General features: G+C 58.8%; 1 protein-coding gene across 3 annotated transcripts in view; it reads right to left on the minus strand.

Annotated features, from left to right (window-relative positions):
- Window positions 1-5479: 5479 nt before the first annotated feature.
- Window positions 5480-18069, minus strand: part of LOC137318078 (integrin alpha-X-like) — a 72724-nt gene continuing 60134 nt past the window's right edge. Inside the window, exons 21-30 of one of the 3 annotated variants that reach the window (XM_067981043.1) lie at window positions 17781-17882; window positions 17301-17380; window positions 15539-15622; window positions 14677-14749; window positions 13313-13417; window positions 11443-11517; window positions 10243-10344; window positions 9111-9212; window positions 7239-7349; window positions 5480-6154 (exon numbers count right to left, since the gene is read on the minus strand). In XM_067981043.1, the coding sequence (XP_067837144.1) occupies window positions 5957-6154; window positions 7239-7349; window positions 9111-9212; window positions 10243-10344; window positions 11443-11517; window positions 13313-13417; window positions 14677-14749; window positions 15539-15622; window positions 17301-17380; window positions 17781-17882 (1032 nt within the window). In that variant the 3' untranslated portion in view covers window positions 5480-5956. Of the gene's footprint in view, window positions 6155-7238; window positions 7350-9110; window positions 9216-10242; window positions 10345-11442; window positions 11518-13312; window positions 13418-14676; window positions 14750-15538; window positions 15623-17300; window positions 17381-17780; window positions 17883-18069 lie in introns of all 3 variants that reach the window. The other 2 variants (XM_067981042.1, XM_067981045.1) reach the window with 2 other exon arrangements.

Below are 18069 nucleotides of genomic sequence, written 5' to 3' on the forward strand. Positions count from 1 at the left end.
CCTCACTCCCAGTCCCCTTTAATACCCCACCCAGTCTAATCCCACTCTCCCCCTCACTCCCAGTCCCCTTTAATACCCCACCCAGTCTAATCCCACTCTCCCCTCACTACCAGTCCCCTTTAATATCCCACCCAGTCTAATCCCACTCTCCCCTCACTCCCCGTACCCTTTAATATCCCACCCAGTCTAATCCCACTCTCCCCTCACTCCCCGTACCCTTTAATACCCCACCCAGTCTAATCCCACTCTCCCCCTCACTCCCCGTACCCTTTAATATCCCACCCAGTCTAATCCCACTCTCCCCTCACTCCCTGTACCCTTTAATATCCCACCCAGTCTAATCCCACTCTCCCCTCACTCCCCGTACCCTTTAATATCCCACCCAGTCTGATCCCACTCTCCCCTCACTCCCTGTACCCTTTAATATCCCACCCAGTCTAATCCCACTCTCCCCTCACTCCCCGTACCCTTTAATATCCCACCCAGTCTGATCCCACTCTCCCCTCACTCCCAGTCCCCTTTAATACCCCACCCAGTCTGATCCCACTCCCTCTCACCTGCCGCCTCTCTCCCCCTCAGACGTTCTGCGCGGGCGAGGGCCCTCACGAGATGGACTTCGATGTGGTCTGCCCTCCGGGCTCCACGCGCCCCCTCCGTCGACGCCCCGGCCCCCACCCTGATCTGGGGGGGCTGTCCAGCCTCGAGGACGTCAGGTCCACCCTCAACCTGACCGCCTACGACTCGCACCCGTTCGACCAGACCTCCCGGGGTTCCTTCCGCAACACGCTCGAAGGTAGGGCGCGGCCGCCGTTTCCCGCGCGTGCGCCGACCGTCTTTAGCGCACAGCAAGATCCCTCAGGTGGCCGTTTCTCGCGCGGCGACGTACCTCGGGCGGCCATCTTGCGCACAGCAAGATCCCACGGGCCTCCAATTGGACCAACGCCCCCCAAAACCTCCCCGGGTTAATCACCTTGCTTTGGGCGAGACCCTCTCGGGCGGCCGTTTCGCGCACAGCAAGATCCCACGTCGAGCCAGCACTGGGTGACCGGGCAGGGCCGGGCCTGGGTCACGGGGGGGGCTCGAATCTCTGGAGCCGTGTTCGTGTGTGTGGCGCTCTGACCCGAGTGGGGCAAGGAGAGAGAGAGAGACTCTCCAGGCCATCTGGCCTCTTTTTGTCCTCGTCCGTTTGAGTTGCGGAACAGGAAGGGCCCGAGGGGCCGAATGGCCTCCTCTTCGTCTCGCTGCGCGCCTGTTGTCCTTTGGCCGTTTTGGATTCCCTTCACCGTCTCCTCTTGTTGCCTCCCCTTAGGATATCTGTTACCCGGCCACCCGGAGGCTCTCTTCCCAAGTATGCACAACATGGTTCACTTTTTTTGCGGTGGGACAATGTCCAGTGTCTTGTATTCAGCGAACGACCCCCTCTTCCTGTCACACCACGCCTACATCGACAAGTAACAGCATCAAATCGTATTTATCTGGGGCCGTTAACGCAGTAAGACGTCCCCCCAAGGCGCCTCACGGTGGCCTAACTCAGATAGAACCTGTCCCCGGGGCCGCAGGAGGAGATATTGGGACAGGGGACCAAAAGCTCGGTCAAGGAGGGAGGTTTTAAGGAGTGTCTTAAAGGAGGAGGGGGAGGTTCAGGGAGGGAATTCCAGAGCTCAGGGCCCCGGGCGGCTGAAGGCACGGCCGCCAATGGCGGGGGCGAAGGGAGCGGGGAGATGGACAAGAGGCCGGAATTGGCGGAGGGCAGGGATCTCGGAGGGTTGGAAGGGCTGGAGGAGATTAGGGAGGGAGGGAGGGAGGGAGGGGCCACGAGGACGGAGAATTTTATAATCGAGGCGTTTGGCGGGGGCGGGGGCGACCGGGAGGCAGTGTGGGCCCAGCGAGCACAGGCGAGGAGGGGGTGATGGGTGAACAGGACTCGGTGCGCGTTAGGATACGGGGGCAGCAGATGAGTTGATGGCTACGGAGGTGGGAGTCCGCCCGGGAGAACATTGGGATCGTCCGGTCTGGAGGTAATGCAGGGCACGGGGTGATGGTTTCGGCAGCGGATGAGCTGAGGCGGGGGGGGCGGAGACGGGCGACGTTACAGAGGGTGGGAGTCGGCGGCCCCGGTGACAGAGCGGAGATGTGGTGGGACATTCCTCTTGGGATCAAATCGGCCGCCAAGGCTGGAAACAGTCTGGTTCGGCCTTATTTGTGTTGGATGTGGGAGGAGGGGGAAGATGCCCCCCACCCGCCCCCCCCGATCCCTGCCATGGGAAGAAAGGGGCGGGGGGAATGCCGGGAACAGGCTCAAGGGGCTGAATGGCCTCCTCCTGACGCCAGGTGCAGATCGGCCACCGTCTGATTGAATGGCGGGGGGAACGGGCTAGAGGGGCAGAGTGGCCTCCTCCTCTTCCTGTCGCTTGCAATTGGGGGGTTCGGGGAGCTCTCGGACCGCGCCTTCGAGGCTCTGATTGTGGACTCTCTTTTCTCTTTTCCCCGGGGTCGCGATGGGCAGGATCTTCGAGATATGGCTCCGTACCCACCCTGGAAGTGAGTCCATGTACCCCCTGGAGACCTCAGTGCCCCAAGGACATCGTGCCTTTGATACAATGCCCCCCTTCATTCCGGTGACCATGAACCAAGACTTCATGCGGAGTTCCCTGGAGTTCGGTTACACCTACTCCAACATGTCCGTCTAAATCGCCCTCTTACCCTCTCGGCCAGTGCAAGATGCCCGCCCAACTCTCAAGATGCCAGCCCAACTCTCAAGATGCCAAACCGACTCTCAAGAGGCCAGCCCAACTCTCAAGATGCCCGCCCAACTCTCAAGAGGGCTGCCCGACTCTCAAGAGACCCGCCCGACTCTCAAGAGACCCGCCCGACTCTCAAGAGACCCGCCCGACTCTCAAGAGACCAACCCAATCTCAAGAGACCCGCCCAACTCTCAAGAGGCCAACCCAACTCTCAAGAGGCCAACCCAACTCTCAAGAGGCCCGCCCAACTTTCAAGAGGCCAGCCCAATCTCAAGAGACCCGCCCAACTCTCAAGATGCCAACCCAACTCTCAAGATGCCAACCCAACTCTCAAGAGGCCAGCCCAACTCTCAAGATGCCAACCCAATCTCAAAAGACCCGCCCAACTTTCAAAAGACCCGCCCAACTTTCAAAAGGCCCGCCCAACTCTCAAGATGCCAACCCAACTTTCAAAAGACCCGCCCAACTTTCAAGAGGCCCGCCCAACTCTCAAGATGCCAGCCCAGCTTTCAAGAGGCCAGCCCAACTTTCAAGATGCCAACCCAACTTTCAAGAGACCCGCCCAACTCTCAAGATGCCAACCCAACTCTCAAAAGACCCGCCCAACTTTCAAGAGGCCCGCCCAACTCTCAAGATGCCAGCCCAGCTTTCAAGAGGCCAGCCCAGCTTTCAAGAGGCCAGCCCAGCTTTCAAGATGCCAACCCAACTTTCAAGAGACCCGCCCAACTCTCAAGATGCCAACCCAACTTTCAAAAGACCCGCCCAACTTTCAAGAGGCCCGCCCAACTCTCAAGATGCCAGCCCAGCTTTCAAGAGGCCAGCCCAACTTTCAAGATGCCAACCCAACTTTCAAGAGACCCGCCCAACTCTCAAGATGCCAACCCAACTCTCAAAAGACCCGCCCAACTTTCAAGAGGCCCGCCCAACTCTCAAGATGCCAGCCCAGCTTTCAAGAGGCCAGCCCAGCTTTCAAGAGGCCAGCCCAGCTTTCAAGATGCCAACCCAACTTTCAAGAGACCCGCCCAACTCTCAAGATGCCAACCCAACTTTCAAAAGACCCGCCCAACTTTCAAGAGGCCCGCCCAACTCTCAAGATGCCAGCCCAGCTTTCAAGATGCCAGCCCAACTTTCAAGAGATCCGCCCAACTTTCAAAAGACCCGCCCAACTTTCAAGAGGCCCGCCCAACTTTCAAGAGGCCCGCCCAACTTTCAAGAGGCCCGCCCAACTCTCAAGATGCCAGCCCAGCTTTCAAGAGGCCAGCCCAACTTTCAAGATGCCAACCCAACTCTCAAGAGACCCGCCCAACTCTCAAAAGGCCCGCCCAACTCTCAAGATGCCAACCCAACTTTCAAAAGACCCGCCCAACTTTCAAGAGGCCCGCCCAACTCTCAAGATGCCAGCCCAGCTTTCAAGATGCCAACCCAACTTTCAAGAGGCCTGCCCAACTTTCAAGATGCCAACCCAACTTTCAAGAGGCCAACCCAACTCTCAACATGCCAATGCAACTCTCAAGATGCCCGCCCACATTTCCCGACCTGGACCTACATCGGCCGTTCCTACATCGTCGCTGGGTCGAAATCCTGGAACCCCCCTCCCCAAACCCCCTGCCCCCCACTCCACCCTCGACCTGACAGAACTGTGGGAGCACCTTTACCACACTGTCGGAGGGGCAGTACTGAGGGAGCTGGGGTCTCCTGGGGCCAAATGTTACCCCCTCCCCTCAACCAAGCACCGCACACATGAATAGGGGGCATTTGTCACCTGGCTGATTGTGGGATCTTGCTGTGCGTTGACCTTCTGCTACCTTTATCAAACACAACGTAAGAACATCAGAAATAGGAGCAGGAGTAGGCCATTCGGCCCCTCGAGCCTGCTCCGCCGTTCAATCAGATCATGGCCGATCTTCGACCTCAACTCCACTTTCCCGCCTGATCCCCGTATCCCTCGATTCCCCGAGAGTCCAGAAATTCATCGATACTCAACGAGTGAGCATCCACAGCCCTCTGGGGGAGAGAATTCCAAAGATTCACCACCCTCTGAGTGAAGAAATTCCTGCTCATCTCAGTCTTGAATGGCCGACCCCTTCATCCTGGGACTGTGCCCCTCAGTGTGAGACTCGCCAGCCAGGGGGAAAGGGCCTCTCAGCTCAACGAGACAATATTTTTGTAACCGGGAGACATTGAAATCAAGGGAAAGACTGTTTTCTGAGGGGCAATAAAGCAGTAGCAATCTGGAGGGTGATCTCTTTGTGTGGCTGAGCGACTGGGGAGTGCTGCACATGAGTTTCCATCCAATAATGGTTCCAACTAATCCCACTGCCCCGCTCTCTCCCCATAGTCCTGTATCGATCCCCAAACTAATCCCACTGCCCCGCTCTCTCCCCATAGCCCTGTATCAATCCCCAAACTAATCCCACTGCCCCACTCTCTCCCCATAGCCCTGTATCGATCCCCAAACGAATCCCACTGCCCCACTCTCACCCCATAGCCCTGTATCAATCCCCAAACTAATCCCACTGCCCCACTCTCTCCCCATAGCCCTGTATCGATCCCCAAACTAATCCCACTGCCCCGCCTTTAAATGGGCGACTGCTTGTAAATCCCTGGCACATCCTGAGGTCAGTTGGAGGACAACTGCAGCTGTATTGGCCGGGGCTGAATAATAATTGCTGACCGTACCCCTCGGGGAGAAGCCAGGTGATCAAATGACGAGCTTTAGAGTGCGACAGGAAGTGTCTCCTGCAGGCAAGGCATTTATTGTACTAATTGCAGATCTCCCGTGGCAGTGCTCATGTTCAAGCAACAGCTACAACGGTGTGTGACGCATCGGTCGACACTAACAGAAGGCGCGCGCGACATTCATAGAAGCAGGTCCCCCGTGGCGTTGCGGACGGCCAGCCAACGGGCACGCAGAAGTGTGACAGGAAGTGAGCACAGGCCAACAGGAAGTGACTCTCTGTTGGCAGGCTCGTGGAATCCTGGGATACACTCGAGCGAACGAAAACTTACCCCTCCCTCCCCCGCCCCCCCCCCCCCCACAGCCGAATCCTCGTTCCTCGCTCCTCGCTCCCCACCTCAGACCCCAACAGTCCCTGGGTCGAGGGCAGAGTAGGGAAGAAAAGATTTTTTGAAAAAAACTCTTCGGGACTCGATTTAGGATGAGGAAAGAGCTCCTTGCCCCGGTTCAGATTCATTCGCGGGACTGTTTGGCCTCACTCCTGGTCGGCTGGCGCGGTGACCTGGTCGGCTGGCGCGGTGACCTGGTCGGTTGGCGCGGTGACCTGGTCGGTTGGCGCGGTGACCTGGTCGGTAGGCGTGGCCAATTCATCGGTTGCCGTGTTCATCGGATTGCTGGCCTCCCCTTCGCTGTCGCACTGCTTGCCCTTGAATCTCCGATTGAAGAATCCGCACTGCATCCGATTCGGGGGAAAAAAACACAACAAGAAAGGATCAAAACCAGCAACGGAAATAACGGCCCTCAGTACCGACCCTCCGACAGTGCGACGCTCCCTCAGTACTGACCCTCCGACAGTGCGGCGCTCCCTCAGTACCGACCCTCCGACAGTGCGGCGCTCCCTCAGTACCGACCCTCCGACAGTGCGGCGCTCCCTCAGTACCGACCCTCCGACAGTGCGGCGCTCCCTCAGTACCGACCCTCCGACAGTGCGGCGCTCCCTCAGTACCGACCCTCCGACAGTGCGGCCCTCCCTCAGTACTGACCCTCCGACAGTGTGGCGCTCCCTCAGTACCGACCCTCCGACAGTGCAGCGCTCCCTCAGTACGGACCCTCCGACAGTGAGGCGCTCCCTCAGTACCGACCCTCCCACAGTGCAGCGCTCCCTCAGTACCGACCCTCCGACAGTGCGGCGCTCCCTCAGTACCGACCCTCCGACAGTGAGGCTCTCCCTCAGTCCCGACCCTCCGACAGTGCAGCGCTCCCTCAGTACCGACCCTCCGACAGTGCGGCGCTCCCTCGGTACCGACCCTCCGACAGCGCGGCGCTCCCTCAGTACCGACCCTCCGACAGAGCGGCGCTCCCTCAGTAGCGACCCTCCGACAGCGCGGCGCTCCCTCAGTACCGACCCTCCCACAGTGCGGGGCTCCCTCAGTACTGACCCTCCGACAGTGCTGCGCTCCCTCGGTACCGACCCTCCGACAGCGCGGCGCTCCCTCAGTACCGACCCTCCGACAGCGCGGCGCTCCCTCAGTACCGACCCTCCGACAGTGCGGCGCTCCCTCAGTACCGACCCTCCGACAGCGCGGCGCTCCCTCAGTACCGACCCTCCGACAGTGCGGGGCTCCCTCGGTATTGGGCGGCCGGGGAGTGTTGGGCCTGGATTGTGGGGCTCGAGTCTCTGGAGTGCGCGCGGGGCTCGAACCCTCGACTTTCTGACTCGGAGGGGAGGACGACTGGGCCACTGATGAGAAAGGGGTGAGTGAGGAGCAGAGGTGGACAGCAGAGCCCATTGGAAGCAATGAATGAACAGGCCCTACCTTGTACAGTCCAAACACAATAAGAATTAACAGCACGAGGCCGCCCACAATACTCCCGATAATAATCCACTTGGCGCTGAAATATTTCTGGAATTCGATCTGCGTTGTGGCCTGTTGGGAGGAGATCAAACTGCTTCAGGAGTTGGTCGAGGGATGAAACTAGAGTGTAAACTGGGCCTTGTAAACCTGAGGCCCTGGACCTGCCCCTGGTGTCCCTCCATCGTGGGGCCTCGGCCCTGCCCCTGGTGTCCCTCCATCGTGGGGCCCTGGCCCTGCCCCTGGTGACCCTCCATCGTGGGGCCTCGGCCCTACCCCTGGTGTCCCTCCATCGTGGGGCCTCGGCCCTACCCCTGGTGTCCCTCCATCGTGGGGCCTCGGCCCTGCCCCTGGTGTCCCTCCATCGTGGGGCCCTGGCCCTGCCCCTGGTGACCCTCCATCGTGGGGCCTCGGCCCTACCCCTGGTGTCCCTCCATCGTGGGGCCTCGGCCCTACCCCTGGTGTCCCTCCATCGTGGGGCCCTGGCCCTGCCCCTGGTGACCCTCCATCGTGGGGCCTCGGCCCTACCCCTGGTGTCCCTCCATCGTGGGGCCTCGGCCCTACCCCTGGTGTCCCTCCATCGTGGGGCCTCGGCCCTGCCCCTGGTGTCCCTCCATCGTGGGGCCCTGGCCCTGCCCCTGGTGACCCTCCATCGTGGGGCCTCGGCCCTACCCCTGGTGTCCCTCCATCGTGGGGCCTCGGCCCTACCCCTGGTGTCCCTCCATCGTGGGGCCTCGGCCCTGCCCCTGGTGTCCCTCCATCGTGGGGCCCTGGCCCTGCCCCTGGTGTCCCTCCATCGTGGGGCCCTGGCCCTGCCCCTGGTGTCCCTCCATCGTGGGGCCTCGGCCCTGCCCCTGGTGTCCCTCCATCGTGGGGCCTCGGCGCTTCCCCTCCACCGTGGGGCCTCAGCCCTTCCCCTCCACCATGGGGCCTCAGCCCTTCCCCTCCACTGTGGGGCCTCAGCCCTCCCTCTCCGCCGTGGGGCCTGGGCCCTTCCCTGCTGTCCTCCACCGTGGGGCTCAGTCCCTTCCCCTGGTGTCCCTCCACCGTGGGGCCTGGGCCCTTCCTTGCTGTCCTCCGCCATGGGGCTCAGTCCCTTCCCCTGGTGTCCCTCCACCGTGGGGCCTCTGCCCTTCCCCTCCACCGTGAGGCCTCTGCCCTTCCCCTCCACCATGGGGCCTCGGCCTTTCCCTGCTGTCCTCCACCGTGGGGCTCAGTCCCTTCCCCTGGTGTCCCTCCACCATGGGACCTCTGCCCTTCCCCTCCACCGTGGGGCCTCTGCCCTTCCCCTCCACCATGGGGCCTCGGCCTTTCCCTGCTGTCCTCCACCGTGGGGCTCAGTCCCTTCCCCTGGTGTCCCTCCACCGTGGGACCTCTGCCCTTCCCCTCCACCGTGGGGCCTCAGCCCTTCCCCTCCACTGTGGGGCCTCAGCCCTCCCTCTCCGCCGTGGGGCCTGGGCCCTTCCCTGCTGTCCTCCACCGTGGGGCTCAGTCCCTTCCCCTGGTGTCCCTCCACCGTGGGGCCTGGGCCCTTCCCTGCTGTCCTCCACCATGGGGCTCAGTCCCTTCCCCTGGTGTCCCTCCACCGTGGGATCTCTGCCCTTCCCCTCCACCGTGGGGCCTCTGCCCTTCCCCTCCACCGTGGGGCCTCGGCCTTTCCCTGCTGTCCTCCACCGTGGGGCCTCTGCCCTACCCCTGTGTCCTCCACGGAGCTCCTCAGAGCTACAAGGCAGAGCAATCCAACAGCCTCCTACAACGATGGAGGCAAGACTCCCTCACCCTTCCCTCCACCGCCAATCCCGTTCGAGCAGAAACGGCACAGCGCGAGGTAAATACCTGGGCCTGGTGACTCCTGGGGTAATAGATATCCACATATCTCCTCTGGTCCAAGGTAACGTTGGCCCTGCTGGTCATCCCCAGATCACCGTCCCCCTCCAGCTGCTGGGGAAGAGATAAAGAGGGGCGTGGGTAGGGGAGAGAGGCGAGGCCATTGTCCCCGTTCCTTCTGGAACTTTCCTCGCCGCCCCCCACGAACGATCGACGGGTTTCGAATCCGTTCGACTCCACCTCTCCCGTCCCGCCCAACGTCGTCAATCTGAGATGGCGGCCTTGACCTGCTCGATCGAGATGAGCCCAAATCAGGCCTAACTCCGGCCTAAATCAGGCCCAACCCAGGCCAAAATCAGGCTCAACTCAGGCCTAAATGAGGCCTAAATCAGGCTCAACTCAGGCCCAACTCAGGCCCAACTCAGGCCTACATCAGGCTCAACCCAGGCCTAAATCAGGCCCAACTCAGGCCTACATCAGGCTTAAATCAGACCCAAATCAGGCCCAATTCAGGCTTTAATCAGGCTCAACTCAGGCCTAAATCAGGCTTAAATCAGGCTCAACTCAGATCTAAAACAGGCTCAACTCAGGCCTAAATGAGGCCTCAATCAGGCCTAAATCAGGCCCGACTCAGGCCTAAATCAGGCCTAAATCAGGCCCAACTCAGACCTATATCATGCTCAACTCAGGCCTAAATCAGGCTTAAATCAGACCCAAATCAGGCCTAAACCAGGCTCAACTCAGGCCTACATCAGGCTTAAATCAGACCCAAATCAGGCCCAATTCAGGCTTAAATCAGGCCCAATTCAGGACAAAATCAGGCTTAAATCAGACCCAAATCAGGCCCAAATCAGGCCCAATTCAGGCTTAAATCAGGCCCAATTCAGGCCCAAATCAGGCTTAAATCAGGCCCAATTCTGGACTAAATCAGGCTTAAATCAGACCCAAATCAGGCCCAAATCAGGCCCAATTCAGGCTTAAATCAGGCCCAATTCAGGCCTAACTCTGGACCTATCACGGCCTAAATCAGGCCTAACACCAGATCACCATCCGCCGCCCTCCTTTTACATTCAATGGGGTCGATTTTGACCCCGATCAGAGGCCGTCCCACCCGCACCCCCAAGATTTTGAGGCCTCTTACCGAGCTCATCGATCGTGCAGCTCCGCTGATGGTGAACAGAACCGAGCCATTGGCCTCCAGCAAACGTACACGGCAGGAGATGGTTTTAGAGGCAATCATAGCCTGTACCGGGAGAGAGAAAATAACCTCGATTAATATCCCTCAGTACCGACCCTCCGACAGTGCGGCGCTCCCTCAGTACCGACCCTCCGACAGTGCGGCGCTCCCTCAGTACTGACCCTCCGACAGTGCGGCCCTCCCTCAGTACCGACCCTCCGACAGTGCGGCGCTCCCTCGGTACCGACCCTCCGACAGTGCGGCGCTCCCTCGGTACCGACCCTCCGACAGTGCGGCGCTCCCTCAGTACCGACCCTCCGACAGTGCGGCGCTCCCTCAGTACCGACCCTCCGACAGTGCGGCGCTCCCTCAGTACCGACCCTCCGACAGTGCGGCGCTCCCTCAGTACCGACCCTCCGACAGTGCGGCGCTCCCTCAGTACTGACCCTCCGACAGTGCGGCGCTCCCTCAGTACCGACCCTCCGAATTCCAGAGCTCGGGGCCCGGGCGGCTGAAGGCACGGCCGCCAATGGTGGGGCGAAGGGATGGACAAGAGGCCGGAATCGGAGGAGGGCAGAGATCTCGGAGGGTTGTCGGGGCTGGAGGAGGCTACAGAGACAGGGAGAGGGGGTGCGAGGGGCCACGGAGGGATTTGAACAGGAGGACGGAGATTTAAAATCGAGGGGTTGGGGGAACGAGGAGGCAGTGTGGGTCCAGCGAGCACGGGGAGAGGGGGTGATGGGTGCGAGTCAGGATACGGTGGAGGGGGGCAGCAGATGAGCTGATGGCTACTGAGGGTCGAAGGTGGGAGGCCGGGCCAGGAGAGCATTGGAGTCGCGGAGTCTGGAGGTGACAAAGTCCGCAGACGAGGCCTTCGGCAGCGGACGAGCTGAGGCAGGGGGCAGAGACGGAACTGGGTCATCGGCGGTCCCGGTGATGGAGCGGAGAGGGGGGAGCGAGATCATGAGGGAGTCTGAACCACAGTGGATGGGCAACGGGAAGCTCAGTTTGAGGGTGACTCCTGGCACCTTGGGACGCGTCCAAGAGAGGGGAAGGATGTTCCTTCATCGTTTCGTCTCTCGGTTCCACCAACCCCCTCAAATGGCGGCTGAGTTTCAGGAGGGCAGAGATTTCCCCCCGCCCCCCCCCTCCCGGTTGACTTACCCCCGGTTTTGTCCAATCCTCGCTCTCCGCCACCTCTCCTGGGCCGTCGAGCGCCACGCACTCTGAACCGTCCGCCTGTCGGGGGAGGGGGGAGCAGAAAGATCGGTTTAAGTCAACAACTCCCCCCCCCCGGCAATTCGTCCCGCCGAGTACAGGAGGGAGGCCGTTCAGCCCCTCGAGCCTGTTCCTTCGTCGGGTTGGATCGCGGCCGATCTGGCCCTCGGCTCCATTTTTTCCGTCTCCCTCGACACCCAATAATAATCTACCGATCCCAGTCCTGAAAGCTCCAACTGACCCCCAAACATCTACAGCGTTTTTGGGGGGGAGCGAGTTCCAGATTCCCACTCCCCCTTTGTGTGAGGAAATCCTTCCTGACGTCACCCCCTGGACGGCCCGAGCTCTGATTTTAAGGTTCTGGCCTCCCCCCACCAGAGGAAATAGTTTCTTTCCATCCGCCCTATCGAATCCTATAAACCCCTCGATTAGATCCCCCCACTAATCTTCGACACTCGAGGGAGCCTGGACCATGCAACCTCGCCTCATAATTTAATCCTTTTAGCCCCCCCCCGAGTCATACCCAGCACAAAGGAAGATGGTGGTGGTTGGTGGAGGCCAATCATCTCAGCCCCAGGACGTTGCTGCAGGAGTTCCTCAGGGCAGTGTCCTAGGCCCAACCATCTTCAGCTGCTTCATCAATGACCTTCCCTCCATCATAAGGTCAGAAATGGGGATGTTCGCTGATGGTTGCACAGTGTTCAGTTCCATTCGCAACCCCTCAGATAATGAAGCAGTCCGAGCCCGCATGCAGCAAGACCTGGACAACATCCAGGCTTGGGCTCATAAGTGGCAAGTAACATTCGTGCCAGATAAGTGCCAGGCAATGACCATCTCCGACAAGAGAGAGTCTAACCACCTCCCCTTGACATTCAACGGCATTACCATCACCGAATCCCCCACCATCAACATCCTGGGGGTCACCATTGACCAGAAACTTAACTGGACCAGCCATATAAATACTGTGGCTACGAGAGCAGGTCAGAGGCTGGGTATTCTGCGGCGAGTGACTCACCTCCTGACTCCCCAAAGCCTTTCCACCATCTACAAGGCACAAGTCAGGAGTGTGATGGAATACTCTCCACTTGCCTGGATGAGTGCAGCTCCAACAACACTCAAGAAGCTCGACACCATCCAGGACAAAGCAGCCCGCTTGATTGGCACCCCATCCCCCACCCTAAACATTCACTCCCTTCACCCCCGGCGCACTGTGGCTGCAGTGTGGACCATCCACAGGATGCACTGCAGCAACTCGCCAAGGCTTCTTCGACAGCACCTCCCAAACCCGCGACCTCTACCACCTAGAAGGACAAGGGCAGCAGGCACATGGGAACAACACCACCTGCACGTTCCCCTCCGAGTCACACACCATCCCGACTTGGAAATATATCGGCCGTTCCCTCATCGTCGCTGGGTCAAAATCCTGGAACTCCCTTCCTAACAGCACTGTGGGAGAACCTTCACCAGGCGGACTGCAGCGGTTCAAGAAGGCGGCTCACCACCACCTTCTCAAGGGGCGATTAGGGATGGGCAATAAATGCCGGCCTCGCCAGCGATCCCACAAACAAAATTTTTTGAAAAACGCTATCGCTCTGCTGAACCTGCTCTGCATCTCCTCCAAGGCCGATATCTCCTTCCTGGGGTCCGGTGCCCAGAACTGAACGGGGTCTCTCCAGATGGGGGTCCGACCAGAGCTGAGTATAACTGGAGCATCATCTCTCCCCCCCTCCTCCCTTTGAATTCCAGCCGCCTCGCCCCATCCCACCTTGAGCTGACGGGCCCCCCTTTGATCTCGGCCCTCTCCCGCGATACCCACCGGCTCGCTCTGGACCCGGTCTTGAATCTCCCATCTCGCCCGACGGCCCGTCTCCACCCGGAACGTCACGTTGACCGGAAGGCCACGACCCCCGAGGTTTTCCACCTTGAAGGCAGAGCGAAAAGACATTTTTTTTCTAAGCAAGATGAGTTGATGGTTAGGGAGGGGAGCAAGGTTCGAGGCCGGCCAGCAGGGGGGGGGGCTTTGGGGATGGTCTGTGAGCTGACAACGGGGCCAGAGTGAACTCCTGGACTAGTTTCGAAAATAGGAGCAAGAGTAGGCCATTCGGCCCCTCGGGCCTGTCCCGCCATTCAAAATGATCATGGCCGATCGTCTAACTCAGTCCCCTGTTCCTGCTTTTTCCCCGTATCCCTTGATCCCTTTAGCATTAAGAAATATATCTATCTCCTTCTTGAATACATCTAATGACTCGGCCTCCACTGCCTTCAGTGGTAGAGAATTCCACAGGTTCACCACCCTCTGAGTGAAGGCATTTCTCCTCATCTCGGTTCTAAATGGCCGACCCCGTATCCCGAGACTGTGACCCCTGGTTCTGGACTCCCCAGCCATCGGGAACATCCTCCCTGCATCTAGTCTGTCGAGCCCTGATAGAATTTTATATGTTTCGATGAGATCACCCCTCATTCTTCGAAACTCGAGTGAATACAGGCCGAGTCAACCCAATCTCTCCTCGTACGTCAGTCCCAGGAATCAGTCTGGTAAACCTTCGTTGCACTCCCTCCATGGCAAGGACATCCTTCCTCAGATAAGGAGACCAAAACTGCACGCAATACTCCAGATGTGGTCTCACCAAGGCCCTGTATAACTGCAGTAAGACATCCCTGCTCCTGTACTCAAATCTTCTTGCAATGAAGGCCAACATACCATTCGCCTTCCTAACTGCTTGCCTCACCTGAATGCTCGCTTTCAGCGACTGGTGTACAAGGACACCCAGGTCTCGTTGCACCTCCCCTTTTCCCAATCTATCTCCATTCAGATAATGTCTTTCTGTTTTTACAACCAAAGTGGATAACCTCACATTTATCCCCATTATACTGCATCTACCATGTTCTTGCCCACTCACCCAACTTGTCTAAATCACATTGGAGCCTCTTTGCATCCTCTTCACGGCTCACATTCCACCCCAGCTTTGTGTCGTCTGCAAACTTGGAAATGTTACGTTTGGTACATTGGTCGATCTCCCGGGGTTTTGGAGGGGGACCGTTCCCAAACTCGCGGGGGGGGCCTCGGCCGCCCTGAGCTCCCCGCCGGCCGGCCATCGCTCTCCCCGTGCCCGAGAGGAGGGGGGCAGCCGGTCGAAACGGAGCCCAGGGCTGACGGGGGAAGGGGGTCCGAGGACGTACTTTGTAAGTGTGTCGCACCGTCTGCGCCTCCTCCTCGTTTTCCATCAACCTTACGTACCGGGTGCTCCTCACGCTGTGGGGGAGAGAGAGAGAGAGAGAGAGAGAGGGAGAGAAAGTTACAACCGCTCCAGTGCCGTCGTCCGGCCGGGGTTATTCGAAATGGCCGCCTCCCGCCGTTCGTAAAACCCCCCGTTCCCCGGACCCTCGCCCCCCTTCCCCCACCCCGCCCTCCCGCAAGGCCGTGACCCTTCACCCCAGGGACCAGCCGGGCCCCGGCGGCCTTTGAACCCGGCCGGCGGGTTCCGTGGGCCTAACTCGGGCCTAAATCCAGTTTCGCGGCCTGTCCCGACGTCCCCGGGTGAGGAAACTCTTTGGCGTCCTCCCAGAAGCGCGGCCGAGGGGAGGCAACGATGACATAACCCCCCGCCCCCCCCGGCCGGGGAATCTGAACTGATCGCAGGACAGCGCGGCCTCCATGGCCCCCTCGCCCCCCCTCACCCTCCCTATCTCTGTAACCTCCTCCAGCCCCTACAACCCTCCGAGATCTCTGCCCTCCTCCGATTCCGGCCTCTTGTCCATCTCCCTGACTCCCATCGCTCCACCATTGGCGGCCGTGCCTTCAGCCGCCCGGGCCCCGAGCTCTGGAATTCCCTCCCTAAACCTCACCGCCTCCCTCTCTCTCTCCTTTAAGACGCTCCTTAAAACCTCCCTCTTTGACCGAGCTCTTGGTCAGCTGTCCTAATATCTCCGGATGTGGCTCAGGGTCCAGATGTTGCCTGATTTACGTTCCTGTGAAGCCCCTTTGGGAGGTTTCACCCCGTTAAAGCCGCTGTATAAATACTCAGAGTTGTTCTCATCTCACCTGGTGATAATGACCTTCACAGTGTACAGAACTGGGATACTTTCCGTGTGAAAATTGTTGTCCAGAATCCTCAATTCATTGTCACTAGAAGAGGAATTACATCCAATCTCAGTCACATGGAACGTCATCGTCCCTGTCCAAAATAGTGTCCCATCAAACACTCCCAGGGCAGGTACAGGGTTAGATACAGAGTAAAGCTCCCTCTACACTGTCCCATCAAACACTCCCAGGGTCAGGTACAGGGTTAGATACAGAGTAAAGCTCCCTCTACACTGTCCCATCAAACACTCCCAGGGCAGGTACAGGGTTAGATACAGAGTAAAGCTCCCTCTACACTGTCCCATCAAACACTCCCAGGGCAGGTACAGGGTTAGATACAGAGTAAAGCTCCCTCTACACTGTCCCATCAAACACTCCCAGGGCAGGTACACGGTTAGATACAGAGTAAAGCTCCCTCTACACTGTCCCATCAAACACTCCCAGGGCAGGTACAGGGTTAGATACAGAGTAAAGCTCCCTCTACACTGTCCCATCAAACACTCCCAGGGCAGGTACAGGGTTAGATACAGAGTAAAGCTCCCTCTACACTGTCCCATCAAACATTCCCAGGGCAGGGACAGGGTTAGATACAGAGTAAAGCTCCCTCTACACTGTCCCGTCAAACACTCCCAGGGCACGTACAGGGTTAGATACAGAGTAAAGCTCCCTCTACACTGTCCCGTCAAACACTCCCAGGGTCAGGTACAGGGTTAGATACAGAGTAAAGCTCCCTCTACACTGTCCCGTCAAACACTCCCAGGGCAGGTACAGGGTTAGATACAGAGTAAAGCTCCCTCTACACTGTCCCATCAAACACTCCCAGGGCAGGTAGAGGGTTAGATACTGATCAAAGCTCCCTCTACACTGTCCCGTCAAACACTCCCAGGGTCAGGTACAGGGTTAGATACAGAGTAAAGCTCCCTCTACACTGTCCCATCAAACACTCCCAGGGCAGGTACAGGGTTAGATACAGAGTAAAGCTCCCTCTACACTGTCCCATCAAACACTCCCAGGGCAGGTACAGGGTTAGATACAGAGTAAAGCTCCCTCTACACTGTCCCATCAAACACTCCCAGGGTCAGGTACAGGGTTAGATACAGAGTAAAGCTCCCTCTACACTGTCCCGTCAAACACTCCCAGGGCAGGTACAGGGTTAGATACAGAGTAAAGCTCCCTCTACACTGTCCCGTCAAACACTCCCAGGGAAGGTACAGGGTTAGATACAGAGTAAAGCTCCCTCTACACTGTCCCATCAAACACTCCCAGGGCAGGTACAGGGTTAGATACAGAGTAAAGCTCCCTCTACACTGTCCCGTCAAACACTCCCAGGGCAGGTACAGGATTAGATACAGAGCAAAGCTCCCTCTACACTGTCCCATCAAACACTCCCAGGGCAGGTACAGGGTTAGATACAGAGTAAAGCTCCCTCTACACTGTCCCATCAAACACTCCCAGGACAGGTACAGCACGGGCTAGATACAAGGCATTGGGTGCCCCGACTTGGGCTCCTGGTGCTCCCACGATCTCGTCTCCTGGTCTGGACGGGACGTGAGGTGTGGCCCCTGATCAGCCCCTCTATCCACCCCCGAATCAACTGCTCGACAAAGTATCTGGGCTGGTTCATTCCACCCACCCACCACCCTCGTCTCTCCCCTCGCCACCAGACCGAGATCAGGAACTCGCTCATGCTGCCTTCCCACTGCACACGGAGCCAGTCTCCTACCTGTTGGCGATGACCTTCAGCGGGACGCTCTCCTCCCAGGTCGATTGGTCGGAGACTTCAAAGGTCAGAACAAAGTTCGCCTTTCAAACAAAAAAGAATCATTCTGAAAGGCTGAGTGAGGACATTTTGTGGGAATGTACCGATCGGCCAGGATCCGATTGAGTGGCGGGGAGCAGGCTCGAGGGGCTGAATGGCCCCCTCCTCTTCCCATGTACAGATCGGCCAGGATCTGATTGATTGGGGGAGCAGGCTCGAGGGGCAGAATGGCCTCCTCCTGTTCCCATGTATGGATCGGCCAGGATCTGATTGATTGGGGGAGCAGGCTCGAGGGGCAGAATGGCCTCCTCCTGTTCCTGTGTACAGATGAGCCACGATCTGATTGATTGGGGGAGCAGACACGAGGGGCTGAATGGCCTCCTCCTATTTTAGGATAGGAGGGACCCTGCGGAATGGAAGACGATGGTGAAGACTAAATCCTACCGTCTGGTTGCTCCTGAAGATGGGGTGACTGACGTTGCAGGAAAAGTTCTCAACTTGGATCCCAGTCGAGTTGAGGCTGGAGGCACAGTCCACCTGGGTGGCCTGGGGAGAGATGAGGTGACAAGATTGACGTCAGTACCGGTCGTTTTCAGAGACCATCGTTCGGGATGAGATGTCAAACCGAGGGCCCCGTCTGCCCCTCTCAGGTGGGTGTAAAAGATCCCACGGACACTATTGGAAGAAGAGCAGGGGGGAGTTCTCCCCGGGGTCCTGGGGCCGAGATTTATCC

This window comes from Heptranchias perlo, unplaced genomic scaffold (assembly GCF_035084215.1).
Source record: "Heptranchias perlo isolate sHepPer1 unplaced genomic scaffold, sHepPer1.hap1 HAP1_SCAFFOLD_641, whole genome shotgun sequence".
Classification (NCBI taxonomy): domain Eukaryota; kingdom Metazoa; phylum Chordata; class Chondrichthyes; order Hexanchiformes; family Hexanchidae; genus Heptranchias; species Heptranchias perlo.